The 17790-nt window shown below is 45.3% G+C and overlaps 1 protein-coding gene across 2 annotated transcripts in view; it reads left to right on the top strand.

Annotated features, from left to right (window-relative positions):
• Nucleotides 1-17790, top strand: part of abcc1 (ATP-binding cassette, sub-family C (CFTR/MRP), member 1) — a 169919-nt gene that overhangs the window by 151089 nt on the left and 1040 nt on the right. For both annotated transcript variants that reach the window (XM_055651875.1, XM_055651876.1), the window contains 5 exons: nucleotides 4511-4612; nucleotides 6172-6318; nucleotides 8703-8861; nucleotides 8965-9131; nucleotides 15338-15532. In XM_055651875.1, the coding sequence (XP_055507850.1) occupies nucleotides 4511-4612; nucleotides 6172-6318; nucleotides 8703-8861; nucleotides 8965-9131; nucleotides 15338-15532 (770 nt within the window). The remainder of the gene's footprint in view (nucleotides 1-4510; nucleotides 4613-6171; nucleotides 6319-8702; nucleotides 8862-8964; nucleotides 9132-15337; nucleotides 15533-17790) is intronic.

A 17790-nucleotide genomic window follows, 5' to 3' on the forward strand; every position in this document is an offset into this window, starting at 1 on the left:
GGGTAGGTCGGGTCAGGCGGCGATGTCGGGTAGGTCGGGTCCGGCAGCGATGTCGGGTAGGTCGTGTCTGGCGGCGATGTCGGGTAGGTCGGGTCTGGCGGCGATGTCGGGTAGGTCGGGTCTGGCGGCGGTGTGGTAGGTCGGGTGTATGTCGGGTAGGTCGGGTCAGGCGGCGATGTCGGGTAGGTCGGGTCCGGCAGCGATGTCGGGTAGGTCGGGTCTGGCGGCGATGTCGGGTAGGTCGGGTCCGGCGGCGATGTCGGGGTAGTCGGTCGGGTCCGGCGGTGATGTCGGGTAGGTCGGGTCCGGCGGTGATGTCGGGTAGGTCGGGTCGGCGGCGATGTGAGGTCGGGTCCAGCGGCGATGCCGGCTAGGTCGGGTTTGGCGGCGATGTCGGGTCTGGCGGCGATGTCGGGTAGGTCGGGTCCGGCGGCGATGCCGGGTAGGTCGGATCCGGCGGCGATGCCGGGTAGGTCGGATCCGGCGGCGATGTCAGGTAGGTCGGGTCCAGCGGTGATGTCGGGTAGGTCGGGTCCGGCGGCGATGCCGGGTAGGTCGGATCCGGCGGCGATGTCAGGTAGGTCGGGTCCGGCGGTGATGTCGGGTAGGTCGGGACCGGCGGAGATGTTAGGCGGGCCCAAGCGGCGGCGATGTACAGTGGGCCCGGTCCGGCGACGATGCTGGATGGGCCCAGTGCGGCGGCGATGTCGGGTAGGCCCGGGGCGGCGATGAGGCTGGGCGGTCCTGGAGGGTGGCGAGGGTCGGAGGAATCAGCGATGGGGAGGGAGTCCAAGTTACCGTAGAAGCGGCGAGACTGGGCGTCATCGGTAGGCAGGTGAGGGTCGGCGGCGGCATCGATGTGGAGGTCGGTGAAGGCGGCGTCCTGGTGAGTATTGAAGGCACTCCTCGTGGCCAAGATTGCCCAAGATTTCCATCTGGGTTCATCTCCAAGTTGTGAACTCCTTTCTGGTGCTGTTGCTTGTTTCCCTGCAGATTGTTGGTTTCCTGCTTTAAGCTTGGCCCGACATGCTGAGGCGATATGGCCTTTCTTCTGGCAGTTATAGCACTTGGCCATTTTGAACTGACAAAATTGGGATGAGTGAGCTGAACTTATCTCCCCACCATACTTTTGGTTTTGGTTTAGCACCAGTTTGTTTGGCCATAGGCACTGCCTTGTGACTGTAAACGACCACTGCAGCCTGTGGTGGACGAAAGTCACGAGCATTCTTTGATGCCATTGTGGTAGCAATCTTGCACGCTTTCTCTAATGTAAGATCTGGAGTGTTCATGACTTTGCACTGAATTTGTTCATCCACTAGACTACAAACAAATCTGCCGCGTAGTGCGCGTCCAAGAAAGGTTCCAAAGTTACAGTGCAAACTTAAGGCAACAATGTACTCATTGATTGTCTCGTTCTGCTTCTGATTTCTGTCTAGGGGGCGCCGCATGATGGCAGCCTCTGCCTACAGTCTGTTGCCTTTCTATCTTTTTTTATTTTTAGTTTGTTTAAGGTATGTTTTGGAGGAATTGTTTTTTGTTTTTTATATGGGGAAGGGTGGTAGGGTAAGGGGAAATCCGTTTCCCAGTCACTTCATTGGCGAGGATGTGACCATTCTCTGAGTCGCGTCCATGCCCCATCCTCGCTGCCTACCAACTGGATTGGCGCGGCCTTTCCTGCCGGGGACCGGATCAGAGCTTCAGCAGCGGAGGCGAAATGCTGGATACATCGTGGAGCTGGCGATGCCTTACCTGGGATCGCCGTTTGAAGCTCCGGAGTGTTGGGCCTGCTGCATCAACATCGCGGAGTTGTGGTTCGCGGAGCTCCCAGCGTGCGCGGCGCTGACCAACTACGTGGAGTCCTGGGACCGTTTGTCGAGGGCCGCCAGCGTTGAATCTCCACCCAGCTTGGCCTTCGAGACTCCGGTAGGAAGTGGCCGGTTCGGATGACCAAGCCGCTGAGGATGTTCTCCCGTTCCGACGTCGGAGTTCCATCATCCCGGCGAGAGGGCTTGAACGTCGGGCCGCCCGTAGTGACGACTGGGGAGGGGCTCAGGAGGCCCCGACCACGAACATCAAAGAGGAGGTTGACTGAACTTTGGTGCCTTCCCTCACAGTGGGAAACTTTGATACCGCTGTGTGGGGATGTTTATGTTATAGACTATCGTGTTCTGTGTTCTTAATTTTTTTTATTCGTATGGCTGTATTGTGAAAAAGCATTTTGTTGTCTCTGTATTTGTACTCTGCACAATGACAGTAATGTTGAATCAAATCAAACCAATCTAATAATTTCTAGTGCCGAATTTATAGCTTTCTGCAATTTCCAGAGGCTTTGGTTTGAAGTGCTCCTCCAACTTCTTCATAATGTCATTGAATAGCACGTCTTTGGCCTTTATGAGCGCAAGGAGATTCACAAGTGTGCCGTACACTTCAGGACCGATCTCCGTGAGCAAAATCGCTTTCATGCATTCGCATACGACCTTATTTGTTTCAGTCACTACCTCCCCTTCACGCTAATCTCCATTATGTTGTTTGCCTTGAAAAACATGTTCGCTCTCTCCATATAGGAGCTGAACGGCTCTCTACTCTTGTCAAAAGTGTCAAGGTTTCCGATGTAGCCCGTGGATGCCGCCATCGTGTTGTTCTCTTTTTTTAATTCCGTTCAAAAACCCCGATTTCCTGTCTGTTCTGGTGTAGCAATTCACCTAAAACTTAGCTGTACAAAGGCTATACAGCTTGAGGAGCTCGCCAAAAAAAACTCAGTCTAAAATCCTATACAATCCCAAGGACGCCATCTTGCCACCTAGACACAACACAGCGATAGCCTGACAAACTCTTGACGATTTGTACAGCTGCTGTTTTAAACTACAGTCCCCTGCATAAAAGGATCTGCGGCTTATTGTGTCCAGTTCGCAAACAACTACGACACAGCTCCTTATTTGCTGTCTAAAATGTTAAACAATACTGCATGTTGCAAAACAGTCCTGCACTGTATTTAAAGGACGAGTAGTCAATGCCTACTATGTTCTGTTGTGCTGAAGCAAAGCAGGAATTTCATTGTCCTATCAGGGACACATGACAATGAACTTACTTGAACTAGAGTTCACAAACTCTATCCCGTCCTCATCGACAATTTTGTTATATTCCGGACGACAGAATGAAGAACAAGACTTGCACACTGGTTGCCTGGATCACGAGAGAGCAATTTATTACCCAGCATTCCCTGCTTATGTACAACGCCAACTCATTAACATACACATGAATATGTATGAATATATTACAACCGACAGGCTAGGTTGCTATCACTGCCGCGGACGGAGGCAGAGAGGGAGGGAGCTACTGTAAAATGGGCCCCTGCGCATACTGAGAAAAGTATTGTTTATGTTCTCTCGTGCCAATAAAACTGATTTGTTATTTAATGGACGAGTGAGCCTTTTTTGAGTTATACTCGTCAGATCCTTGAACCTGTTCCCTTGTAACGCTATGGGTACTGTGTATGGAATTTGTACGTTCTCCCTGTTACTGCACGGCTTTTCTCTGGGTGCCCCGGTTTTCTCCCAAATCACCAAAACATGCAGGTTTGTAGGTTAATTGGCTTCTGTAAAATGTCCCAGGGGTGTACGATAGAACTAGTGTACGGGTGATCGTTGGTCCGTGTAGACTTAGTGGGTTAAAGGACCTGTTTCCATGCCGTATCCCTAAAACTAAAACATTTTGTGCCGTTTTACTTTAAAACTAGAACTATGCCACTGGTCTGCACTAGCAAGTCCACCTTCACTGGTTGACATGGCTGTTGTTGTGGCTTGTGTTGCAGCCCCAAGACAGGACACACTTTCTTCAGGCCACAGCTACAGTCAAGTTGGGCTTGGTCACCGTGGGGTGCCCTCTCCTCTCCCCATCGTTTTGGCCACGCACCACATTACTGCCTGCATCCTCCCTATACCCCGCAGTCACCAACATCTTCCAAGGTGGAGTATGTCGGCGACTCTAGGGGAGGAGGCGGCAGGGGAGGGAGGAGTCCAGGGAGAAGGTGGGGGAGGGCGAAGGCCGTTGGCCAAAGTCACGGCCAATGGGAAGAGGTAGCATCTGGTGAGGGGAGGGTGACCGGACGTGTAACACCAGCCTGCAGAAAACGCTGTCACCAGGGGCTACACTGTGAGTCGCATCAACTGGACCGTGCAAACAGTGAAGACGGGCTCGCTGGAGCACCTTGAGAGCCACGGTCGAGTCAACAGGTCCGGCTGCTATAACCAAAATCCATTATAAAGGGGACCATTAAAACGATGGTTTGCTTTATTGACACCATTGTCTTTTTGTATTATCTTGTATTCAAGCATGGTTTCAAAAATATATATTTCTGGTCTTTAATATTTATATGGCAATGAAGTAAAATCTTGAACGCTCTCTCCCAAAATAATTTTCAAAGATTAATGGAACTGTATAAGTTGTCCATTGCGTCTATTGGTGGGCGAATGACTATCTCTATTCCTAAAACTGTCTCGTTATTGTTTAGATAACAGCAACATTAAACTGGCTGGTACGCATGACATCAGAAGTGGAAACTAATATTGTTGCAGTGGAAAGAGTACAACAGTATTATGATACTCCAAAAGAGGTAAGATTAAAATTGAAAGATAAGAAATATTTGCGTGTTCTCTTGGCGTCACGATTGAGTGTATAGCAAGCCTGTGTTCATTCTGTTATTTCCATTTACAAAACAAATACTTGTAGATTTTTGGGAGCGAATCTATTGCATGCATCAAACATTTAAACATCTAGAAAATTAGTTGCCATAAGGAAATGGCAGTAAGTAGTGGTAGGGTGAATTGCTGAATCAAATAGGTATGATTAATAGCCATTATAGATCAAGGTGAGGGGATGAGAATGGGGTTGAGGGAAAGATAGATCAGCCATGATTGAATGGCGGAGGAGACTCGACGGGCTGAATGGCCTAATTTTGTTCCAATACATCTATACATGTACACTACCTGTACATCTTTGGTAGTGAAATTCCCCTTGTTCTACCTTCCATCCCTTACATTGGTGCTGAAAACTAACATGTTTGCTTTTTTCCCTTGTTCTGATGAAGGTTCCAAGACATGAAAAGATTGACAGTTTCTCATTTCTCAGGTGGTCAGAAAGGCTTTTGGGACATTTGACCTTCATCAGTGAGAGTATTGAGTATAGAGGTTTGGAGGTCATGTTGCAGTTGTATAAGGTGTTGGTGAGACTGCATTTAGAGTATTGTGTTTAGTTCTGGGCACCTTGTTATAGGAAAGATATTGTCAAGCTTGAAAGGGTTCAGAGAAGATTTACGAGGATGTTGCCAGGACTAGAAGATCTAACTGGAGAGGTTCAGTAGGCTCTATCTCTATTCCTTGGAGCTTAGGAGGATGAGGGATGATCTTATAGAGGTGTATAAAATCATGAGGGGAATAAATCAGGTAGATGCACAGAATCTCTTGCCCAGACTAGGGGAATTAAGAACCAGAGGGCATAGGTTCAAGGTCTTCTTCTTGTGTATGGCGTGCACCACCTACAGTTGTAGGACAAATTGTTCTATTTGATTATACATTTGATGCTTTGGCACCGACTGCAACAGCTGGCTGCTATTGCAAAATAGGCGCAGTCGTCTTTCTTACATTTTGGCTTTCTTCCCAACCAATTGTTCAAGCGCTTTTGATTGCAACATGCGCCTTAATTTAGTTCAACAAAGAAACTGACAAGTTACTAAATTGATTTCATTTGTCTAAACAGAGTGGACCACGTGAAGGTTGCAATCTTCCACCTCAAGTTCAAGATGAAAAGATTTAATAGGAATCTAAGGGGTAACTTTTTCCCACAAAGGTGTATGGAACAAGCTGCCAGCGGAGGTAGTTGAGGCTGGGACTATCCCAATGTTTAAGAAACAGTTAGACAGGTACATGGATAGAACAAATTTGGAGCGATATGGACCAAGCAGGTGGGACTAGTGTAGCTGGACCATGTTGACCAGTGTGGGCAAGTTGGGCTGAAGGACCTGTTTCCACACTGTATCACTCTATGTTGCTTGACCTGCTGAGTGTTTCCAGCATTTTCTGTTTTTATTGCACAGAGATTCTTCAGAAATAATATGTTGCATAAGAATATATGGCAGTTGGAACTGTTGAAGTAAATATGTTTTATTCTACCTAGGCACGTTGGGTTATTAAAAGTAATCGCCCCCCTCAAACCTGGCCTTCGGAAGGAAATATAGAATTTATAAATTATGGCTTGCGGTACAGAACAGATCTGGACTTGGCCTTGAAGGACATTACTATATCTATAAATGGAGGAGAAAAGGTTAGTGAGATAAAGAAATCGTATCCAATACACCGAAGTAATTGTGATATTTGACTGAGGTAATGCTTATGCTGAACTGAATTGATTGTAGATGTCATTTCATTGTAGCCAAACTGCAGATTTATCAATTGTGGATTATGATCAGCAACTTTTTTTTTCTTGTGTATGAATACTTCTAAGAGTATATCTAATCATGTTTGTCAAATGTTGTTTTTGTTACAAATTTTCAATGGGCAACTAATTTTGCCCTTTTGGTGATTCTTGTAAATTATAACAAATCTAAAGCTATCTAAATATTGGTGAAAAGGAGTTGCAGATATTGTGAATTGCAGCATTTTAATATAATAATAATAATAATAACTTTATTTATAGAGCACTTTAAAAACAACCACTGTTGCAACAAAGTGCTGTACATGACTAATCATGGACAAAAGATTATTACATCACAATAAAAACACTAAAAAAGAAAGTAAAAACAATAAATTTAAAAACATTAAAAGCACTAAAACAGGAGCAAAGTCTCAAGCAGGGTCAAAAGCCAAGGAATATAAATGTGTTTTAATACTGGTTTTGAAGATGGACAGTGAGGGGGCCTGTCTCATGTGCAACGGTAGAGTGTTCCATAGCGCCGGAGCAGCAACAGAGAAGGCTCTATTCCCTCTGAGCTTCCGCTTCGACCTCGGTACCTCCAGGAGCAGCTGATCAGCTGACCTGAGGCACCGGGCAGGAGCGTATGGATGAAGCAGCTCAGAGAGGTAAGGCGGGGCGAGCCCATTTAAAGATTTTAAAACAAATAAAAGAATTTAAAAATGAACTCGAAGGTACACCGGGAGCCAGTGGAGGGAGGCCAGAATTGGGGTTATGTGCTCCCTCTTTCGAGTTCCAGGTAAAAGACGAACAGCAGCATTTTGAACCAACTGGAGACGAGCCAGGGAAGATCGAGCAACTCCAAAATAGAGTGCGTTACAGTAATCCAGCGTAGATGTGATAATGGCATGGATTACTGTTTCAAAATGCTGCCGCTCAAGAATGGGCTTCACCTTTGCCAGCTGCTTTAGGTGAAAAAAGCTGAACCTTACCACCGCGCCTATTTGATGATCTAATTTAAAATCACTGTCCATCCTAAAACCCAGGTCTAAAACTGTTGGCTTGACATACCGTGCCAGGAGACCGAAGTCAACAGGGGGAGGTTCACGGCAGCCATTGGGACTAAACAATATCACCTCTGTCTTCTTTTCATTAAATCCTAGAAAGTTTAGGGCCATCCAGGACTTAATGTCCTCAAGACAAGACAGAAGTGAATTGACAGAAAAGGCATCTTCCTTCCTTGGGAAATCTAACCAGGGCAGGACCTTCACAGTAAATGGCAGGGTTTTGGGGAAAGTTGTTGAGCAGAGGAATCTAAGAATGCAGGTATATAGTTTCTTGAAATGGGCATCACTTGCAGATAAGGTGGTCAAGAAGGCTTTTGGCACATTGGCCTTCATCAGTCAGGGTTTTGAGTATAGAAGTTGGGATGTTATGTTACAACTGTACAAGATGCTGGTTTAGAGGTACAGCATGGAAACAGGTCCTTTGGCCCACCAAGTCCACGTCGACCAACGATCGCCCACGCACTAGTTCTATCCTACACAAGAAGCCTATTGACCTACAAACCTGCACATCTTTGGAATGTGTGATGAAACTGGAGAAAATCCACATGGTCATGGAGAATATATAAACTCCATACAGACATGTAGGAGGATGAGAAGAGATGTTATCTCCATCAAAATATGGCGGCGCGTTCAGACGCAGCGGCTTTGCGCTCCTAAGTCCGAGTTAACTCGGAGCAGCCCGGCATCGAACGCGGCTGTGAAAGTAAGGTAATTAAAGACCTCAGAACCCCTAGAACCCCTAGAACCCTTAGAAACCCCAGTAACCCCAGAAACCATAGGAAGAAACTCACCTCCAGGACGAGGAAATCCAGGACCCGCATCGCAATCCCGACGGGTCGCACATGGAGCCACACGGAACTGCTCAACATCGGACGTGGCTGCGAGAAACTGGCGTGTGAGTACTACAGTACCCTTACCAAAATCCCGATGGAGCTGGGCAGAACAGCCCCCTGGATCACCACTCCGGAGGGTAGGAGACGGAGCAAGCGCCGGGAGCGAAAGCAGAAGCGTGGAAAGCGAGCGGGGGTGCAGTCTCCTGTGGCATTCTGTCCTGCATCTTAGTGGAACCAGTGTGTAGCTGAAGGTACTCCTCAGGTTGACCAGTGTGTCATGGAGAGAGTGAGCTGTATTGTCCAAGGATAGTTTTAGAATTTCAGTATGTTACTCTAGCCTTCGCGACCTGATGTGCTATTGATTTCACTAACTATCATGTATCCATTTTTCTAATAGATTGGAATAGTAGGAAGAACAGGAGCAGGAAAATCATCTTTTGCACTTGGCCTATTTAGAATAATTGAACCAGCTGAAGGAAAAATATTAATTGATGGAATTGACGTTACAAAAATAGGCCTACATGATCTCAGGTTTCAGATCACAATTATACCTCAGGTAGGCAATTGAACATTTTGGAGTTCGTGTTTTCAATATAATCTTGAAAGTGTAATTCCATAAGTTTTTCAGTAATCAAGTGTCATATGTAATTCATTGACAGGACCCAATATTGTTCTCGGGTTCACTTCGAATGAACTTGGACCCCTTTGATAAGTACTCTGATGAGGAAATATGGAGAGCTCTGGAACTGGCCCACCTGAACACGTTTGTGTCTGGTCTTCCAAACAAACTGAATCATGAATGCTCTGAAGGAGGAGAGAATCTGAGGTAAAATATAAATTAATGCAATGGTAATAAAATACAAAAAATTAAGTATGTGTAAATCATAAAATCGGTTAATACCACCAAACAAATAATTTTGCTAATTCTGCGTTTTAAGTTTAAAAATAATTATGGATAATAATGTGGGATTATGTGACCAGCTATGATAATGAGAGTAGGATGCAGACCTTGAGCTCACTGGTTGAATGCCCTTTGAGCACACTTGACCTTGCAGCGCGGACCCAGGTGTTGTCTTCTGCTGAGAACATATCTTGCAGCTGGTCAGAGAGACCAGTCTGGTGCAGGACCTCAAGGTGTTCCAGAATACTCCAGACCCTGGATTGCCATGATGATCGAGCAGCCCCCCCCCGGTCAACGAGCTGGCATTTAAATTAAAGGTGTCTAGATGTCCCAACCAGAAATATTTGGGCGCAGATTATATTGAGAAAATTGGCTTAGTGTTTATAATATTTTAACACATCCAAGGGTGGCTAAATAGCTTTAAATCAACAGAATTAGAAAAGGAAATTGTACTTCATACCAGTCTTTTTTTCCATTCAGATCAAAAAGTGGGGTGGTCTAAAGCCGATTTAAGCTGGTGTAGGATCAGAGGGCAGCCTTCCCTGCCAGACTCTTGAGAAAGGTGATTAAGTCGACACTTTCATGTCTGACTCCATAACGTGTGAACAATGCAGCACAGATTTCCTGAGAGCGAAACATAGCTGAATGGGTTAGATTCCAGCCTTTAGTGGTCCTGCACTTTAACCCAGTTAATACCACCCCATCCTATTGAGAATCCTGTCTGCTGGCTTTTAGGTTATTGCACCACTCAAGCCCCCAAAATGAAAAGTAGGTGGATTTATCGATCACACGTTTTGAACAGTGTTTTGCATCGACTGATTTCTATCTTTCTCTCGCCTGTGCAATAACATTGAGATGAAGGCAGCATTGTTTATTGTGCTTCAATACACAACAAGAATTTTTGTTTCATTATTTCATCAATTTGGACGATGCAAACAAAACTGAGCAAGTTAGGATCACTCTGTCAAAGTTGAGGGGTGCAGAAAGGGTAAAATAAATCTTGATCACATTGACATGTACAAAATCCCTCTGGGCTTGACAGGGTAGAAACGGGGATGTTCGTATAAGAGGAACTGCTGGTGCTGGTTCATACTGCAGATAGATACAAAAGGCTAAAAGTAACGGGCAGGCAGCATCCCTGGAGAGAAGGAATGGTTGATGTTTAGGGTTGGAAACCCTTCTTTAGATTGAAAGATAGAGGTGGGTGGGGGGGTAACTGGAGGCGAGAGAAGACCAAAACAAATCAGGGCTGGCAACAGATGACCTCAGGAGGGGTAAAGGGTGAAGACCACAATGACCCATTCCTGGCTACGGAAGATTTGCTAACAGGAGGGAGACAGATTTGCTAACAGGATGCTAACTGTGTAACGAGTGGACAGAGTGCAGAAAATCCTCAAGGACGAAGGTGAACAGCGGGAAATGGTAGTGCATGTCGGCACAAACAATATCGGAAGGAAAGGGATTAATATTCTGCAGCGTGACTTTAGAGAGCTCGGAAAAATACTGAAAAGCACGATCTCCAGGGTTGTTATCTCCGGTTTGCTTCCAGTTCCTCGTGTTGGCGAGAGCAGGAACAGGGAGATATGGGACCTGAATATGAGGAACTGGTGCAGGGGGCAGGGATTTAGATTCCTAGATCACTGGGATCTGTTTTGGAGTAAGGGGGAACTGTACAAAAGGGACAGATTGCATCTTAACAGGTGGGGGACCAGCATTCTGGCAGGCAGGTTTGCCACTGCTACACGGGTGGTTTTAAACTGAATAATGGGGGTGGGGTGTCAAATGGGATAGTCAAGGATGGAGTTAAAGGTAAATAGAGTAAAGGGATGGTTAATGATCCCAGAATTAACAGGAAAGGAATCTCACAAAGGGATAGGAGCGTATGGCCAAATGTAATAGGGATCGATGTGAAAGGTGAGATGCGTAAGGAATTAAAAGTATTGTATATGAATGCGCGAAGTATAAGAAGTAAAGTAGATGAGCTTGAGGCTCAGTTAGAGGTTGGTAGATATGACATTGTGGGGATTACTGAGACGTGACTGCAGGAGGATCGGGCCTGGGAAAGTAATATTCAGAGTTATACATCCTATAGAAAGGACAGACAGGTGGGCAGAGGAGGGGGGGTAGCTCTGCTGGCGAGGGATGGAATTCAGTCCCTTGCGAGGGGAGACATGGGGACTGATGAGGTAGAGTCACTGTGGATTGAGTTGAGGAATTGTAAAGGCAAGAAGACACTAATTGGTGTTATTTACAGACCCCCAAATAGTAGCCCGGATGTAGGGTGTAAGTTGCAGCAGGAGTTAAAACTGGCATGTAACAAAGGTAATACCACTGTGGTGATGGGGGATTTCAATATGGAGGTAGACTGGGAAAATCAGGTTGGTTCAGGACCCCAAGAATGAGAGTTAGTAGAATGCCTCCGAGATGGATTCTTAGAGCAGCTTGTAATGGAGCCGACCAGAGAAAAGGCAATTCGGGATTTAGTGTTGTCCAATGAACCAGATATGATAAGAGAACTTGAGGTAAAGGAACCGCTTGGAGGTAGTGATCATAATATGATCAGTTTTAATCTGCAATTTGAGAAGGAGAACGTTAAATCGGAAGTTGCAGTGATGCTGTTGAACAAAGGGGACTATGATGGCATGAGAGGGGAGCTGGCCAAGGTAGACTGGAAAGGGATCCTAGCAGGAATGACGGTGGAACAGCAATGGCAGGAATTTCTGGGCATAATCCGGAAGACGCAGGATCATTTCATTCCAAAAAGGAAGAAAGATTCTAAGGGGAGTAGGAGGTAACCGTGGCTGACAAGAGATGTTAGGGATAGAATAAAACTAAAAGAAAAGATGTATAACACAGCAAAGAGTAGCCGGAAGCCAGAGGATTGGGAAACTTTCATTGGACAACAGAAGGAAACAAAACGGGCAATACGGGCTGAAAAGATGAAGTACGAAGGGAAGCTGGCCAGGAATATGAAGAAGGACAGTAAAAGCTTTTTTCGATATGTTAAGGGAAAAAGAGTAGCAAAGTCAAATGTGGGTCCCTTGAAAGCAGACACGGGTGAAATTATTATGGGCAACAAGGAAAATGGCAGAAGAGTTGAATAGGCACTTTGGATCTGTCTTCACTGAGGAAGACACAAACAATCTCCCTGATGTACTGGAGGACAGAGGATCTAAGGGGGTTGAAGAATTGGAAGAAATTTTCATTAAGCGAGAAATAGTGTTGGGTAAGCTAATGGAACTGAAGGATGATAAATCCCCTGGACCTGATGGTCTGCATCCCAGGGTCCTCAGGGAGGTGGCTCGAGAAATAGTGGACGCATTGGTGATCATTTTCCAATGTTCAATAGATTCAGGATCAGTTCCTGTGGATTGGAGGATAGCTAATGTTATCCCACTTTTCAAGAAAGGAGCGAGAGAGAAAACGGGGAATTACAGACCAGTTAGCCTGACTTTGTTGGTGGGAAAGATGCTGGAGTCAATTATTAAAGAAGTAATAATGGGGCATTTGGATAGCAGTAAAAGGATTAGTCCAAGTCAACATGGATTTATGAAAGGGAAATCATGCTTGACTAATCTTCTGGAATTTTTTGAGGATATGACAACTAAAATGGATGAAGGGGTGCCAGTTGATGTAGTGTATCTAGACTTCAGAAAGCCTTTGATAAGGTCCCGCACGGGAGACTGGTGACTAAAATTAGAGCACATGGTATTGGGGGTAGGGTGTTGACATGGATAGAAAATTGGTTGGCAGACCAGAAGCAAAGAGTAGGAGTGAACGAGTCCTTTTCAGAATGGCAGGCAGTGGCGAGTGGAGTGCCGCAATGCTCGGTGTTGGGGCCGTAACTATTTACCACATATATTAATGATTTGGAAGTGGGAATTAGGAGCAACACTAGCAAGTTTGCGGATGACACAAAGCTGGGTGGCAGTGTGAACTGTGAAGAGGATGTTAGGAGGTTGCAGGGTGACCCGGACAGGTTGAGTGAGTGGGCAGATGTGTGGCAGATGCAGTATAATATAGATTAATGTGAGATTATCCACTTTGGCGGCAAAAACAAGGGGGCAGATTATTATCTCAATGGGGTTAGGTTAGGTAAGGGGGAGGTACTGCGAGACCTGGGTGTCCTTGTACACCGGCCACTGAAAGTTAGCGTGCAGGTACAGCAGGCCGTGAAGAAAGCTAATGGAATGTTGGCCTTCAAGAAAGTACGCATCATATTCCATCTAGGTAGTTTACATGGTGGAGGGAATGCAGGACTTTCTTGAAATTAGAGAAATCAATATTTGTTAGTTGCCCTGGCTGATTGCCATGACAAAAATGTCACAATCTCAAAATATGGGGTTGGCATTTCTAGATAGTGATGATAAACTTCTTCACCCAGCGGAATTAACTATCCAAAAAGATCAACCACTAAGATAGTGTGTTCCATGCACTCTCCACCCTCTGTGTATTAATAATAACTGCCCAGTGTATCTTCTTTAAACTTTGCCCCTCTCGCCTTAATGCTAAGGCCCTGAGTATTTAATTTTCCATCCTGGATTAAAAGATTTTGACTGTTTACCCGACATAGGCCTCTCATAATTTTATATACTTCTATCAGGTCTCCCCACAATTTTGGGCTCTCCAGAGAAAACAATCCAAGTCTGTCCATCCTCTCCCTGTAGCTAATACCCTCTAATTCAGGCATTGTTTTGATTATGTCGTCTATATTGTATGAAGATTGAATTTTCCTATTTCAACCCTTTTGTCTAGTCTGTTTTACCCTACCGTAGGTCCCTCCAAACCTCCCTGCGCTTTATTGGCTTCCTTCCCTTCCCCTCTCCCGCCCCCCCCCCCCCCCCCCCCCCCCCCCCCCCCCCCCCCCCCCCCCCCATCTGCACCTATCACTAATTGTTGTCCACCAGACCCTCCTTTTTCCATCGCCCGACTTGTCCACAATTCCCAGTGAGCCCTGTCAACTGACCTTAGTCAGGCGAATGACAACAGAGACAGCAGCAGAAATGCAACCTCAGCTTGGCGCCAACCATGCGCCCTTTCTAAGGCGGGCACCTATGGAACCGGATGGCATCACCCTGCTGCAGACATCTGCTGCCTCAAACACAAGAAGAAGAAACCAGCAGGTTCCATCGCATCTGGTTCTGGCTCTGGTTCCAACAGGCATTCTCTTCTCCCCTAATGACTCCCATAACCACCTTCTATACTTGGCAGATTCCAGCACTGGCAGACTTAGTGTTTCTGCTTATCTCTTTACACAAGCTGTCTCCACCTCCTTCATTCTCCCCTTTCCCTCATTTTGCTCCATCTGCATTTTTAATTGTCTGCATCAATCCATCATCTACCTGATCTGCTTCCCACCTCCATGGCTGTCCCTCCCCTACCTGGCTCTATATGGCTCTTTCCTCATCCATCGTCCACCATTCACTACTTGCTTCTGTCTGACCAAACCACATACCACTGATGAATTCTAACTTATAATGCAGCTTTTTTTTGTGGGGGGGGTTAAGAATTGGGATAAATTGTGGGAATTCACCTCCAAGATAAAACTCACCAGTTGTATAATTATAATTGAGTGATGTCTATTACAAACACACTGATTCCCACAACTATCTGGACTATTCTTCTTCCAACCCTGCTTTGTGCAAAGACTCTATCCCATATTCCCAATTCCTCTATCTACGCCGCATCTGCTCTCAAGATGAGGTGTTCCACACCAGGACATCTGAGATGTTCTTATTCTTTAGGGAACGGGGGTTTCCCTCTTCCCTCTTTGATGAGGCCCTCACGTTTCTCCTCTGTATCCTGCAGCTCAGCTCTTCCTCCCCCTCCCCCTAGTTGCAACAGAGACAGAGTCTCCCTAGTCCTCACCTTTCACCCCATCATTTGTCGCATACATCATCGTCTGTATCTCTCGTTTCCCTTTCCCCTGACTTTCAGTCTGAAGAAGGGTCTCGACCCGAAATGTCACCCATTCCTTTTCTCCAGAGGTGCTGCCTGTGTCTGAGTTACTCCAGCTTTTTGTGTCTATCACCAGTTATATAAGTATGGCTAATTAAGGATTAGGATTTTTTTTTTGTGGGACTCTGTGGAATTAAATGCAAAGTAATGATCTAACTATTTTGTGTTTTCAGTGTTGGACAACGACAGCTGATTTGTTTAGCACGAGCTCTCCTTCGGAAATCCAAAGTCCTAGTTCTTGATGAAGCCACAGCTGCTGTAGATCTGGAAACGGACAAACTCATCCAGTCAACGATAAGAAACCAGTTTGATGAATGCACTGTACTCACAATAGCACATCGTCTCAACACCATTATGGATTATACACGGTAATTTAGCATGATGTGATTTTTATGTACTGGGTAATTGCCCATGGCTTATTCTCCAATTTGACTAATTTGATGGCAAGTATAAAGTCATCCAGGATAAAGAATATATTCTCTTCAGCAACATACATCACCTGCAATTAGCTGCATATTTGAAGAAATATACTGCTTTATTGGGAGGTTCTTCATTCCTGCTGAAAGAACAGATTGCAATTGTGATCTGTGGGAGTCTGAGGCCATTTCTTATGGGCGAATTTTGTTAACATTCTCAAAATCAACATAGCTTAATCAGGATAAATCATACTCATTGTTTAGTTCTTAATTAGAAAATAATTAATTCAAATTGAATAATTTTACAACAGAAAAGTGGGTTAATTCAAGCCATGAATATTCTCATTGACTTGTTCCAATCTCAGCTATGCTATCGCGGAAGGTTGCAGAAGCTGGTCTGTGTGTGGAACCACATGAATGCTACCTTCTGAGGATAGAATATGGGGAATTTAAAAGACAATGGTCTGTGCATCCAGTGATCGTCCAGTCTAGATTGAGGGCCTCGATTCAAAACTGACGAGAGATTTCCCTTCACCGATGCTGTCTGACCCGCTGAGTTTCTCCAGCTATTTTTTTTAAAATCTCAGCATCTGCAGTCTTTTGTGCCTCCAGTGATTGTTTGAAATGTCATCACAAAGGATTATAGCAAACCACACATTCTTTTGGGTGGCACAGTGGTGCAGCTGTAGAGTTGCTGCCTAGAGGGCCTGTCCCACTTGGCGATTATTTTTGGCGACTGCCGGCGTCATTGACTGGTGTATCAGGTCGCCGAAAGATTTAGAACATTTCAAAATCCAGCGGGGACAAAAAAATGTTGCGACACTTGAGGAGACCCCGCGCGTCAATACGTCATCACGCCGCATCACGCTGCGACTTTTTTGGTGACCTGATGCGTCAGTCAATTATGCCAACAGTCGCCGGAAAAATCGCCAATTGGGACAGGCCCTTTACAGTGCCAGAGACCCGAGTTTGATCCTGACTACGGGTGCTGTCTGTACGGAGTTTGTACGTTCTCACTTTAGCCTCGTGGACCCGGTTGGTCCAGTTTCCTCCCACAATCCAAAGAGTAGATAAACAGCAATAAAAGTTTCCAAAGATGATGGAAAGACTGGAGGAAAGACAAGGTGCTGAGAGCTCTCATACCTGCATTAAGGAGGCAATTAAACACACTTGAGCAATAACAAATACCTGTGAAGCCTCGTGTCCCAAACATTATGGTGCCCTGAAATGGGGGGCGGCTATGTATAACCACAGCTGTAATTTCTACGTGGTGTAACCAAAATGTATAAAAATGGCCTTTAATGAAATCTGACAATGTGCACTTAAACCATATAACCATATAACAATTACCAGCACGGAAACAGGCCATCTCGGCCCTGAAATGGGGGGCGGCTATGTATAACCACAGCTGTAATTTCTACGTGGTGAAACCAAAATGTATAAAAATGGCCTTTAATGAAATCTGACCACGTGCACTTAAACCACATGTGATTTTTTTTTTTCTATTACAAATTTCAAATTGTGGAGTACAGAGGCAAATAAATAAATGATGGGTCTTTGTCCCAAACATTATGGAGGGCACTGTACCTTTAGAAAAGAGAAGAGAAGGAATTCATGTCGTCCGGGGGTGGTGAACCTGTGAAATTCATTTCCACCGACCACCGTCTTTGGGTATTTTTAAGACGGAGATTGATAGATTTGTGATTAGTAAGGATTATGGGGAAAACACAGGAGTATAGGGGTCAGAGTGAATAATACATGATTTGATGGGACAAATGGCCTAATTTTGTTCCTATGACATGAAAATATAAAATGTATAAAAACTGGTGAGGCCCACTCCATTCCTGGAAGGATTTTTCCCATCTAAAACTTCCAAGTAAACCACTGGCAAGAAGAACTGGATGTCAATAAAGTTGGACTAGCAAGGTGAGTGAAAAAGCTTCCAGCCTTAGTAACTCCCCTGACTCAGCCACATTTATTCAAACAATGTTTTGGGATGTTTAACACATTCAACCTTGAGTAAAAACTGCAGCTTTAAAAATATTTCTAGACAATAAACACACATTTGGGCTGAATTGTGCTCAACACAGCCCAGGTATCTTGTCCTCCCCATCACAGGATGAATTTTAGAAAGACAAAACACTGGAGTAACTCAGCGGGACAGGTATCATCTTTGGAGAGAGGGTAGGGGTAACATATCGCGTCAAGAC

This window comes from Leucoraja erinacea, chromosome 20 (genome assembly GCF_028641065.1).
Source record: "Leucoraja erinacea ecotype New England chromosome 20, Leri_hhj_1, whole genome shotgun sequence".
In the NCBI taxonomy this organism is placed as follows: Eukaryota; Metazoa; Chordata; class Chondrichthyes; order Rajiformes; family Rajidae; genus Leucoraja; species Leucoraja erinaceus.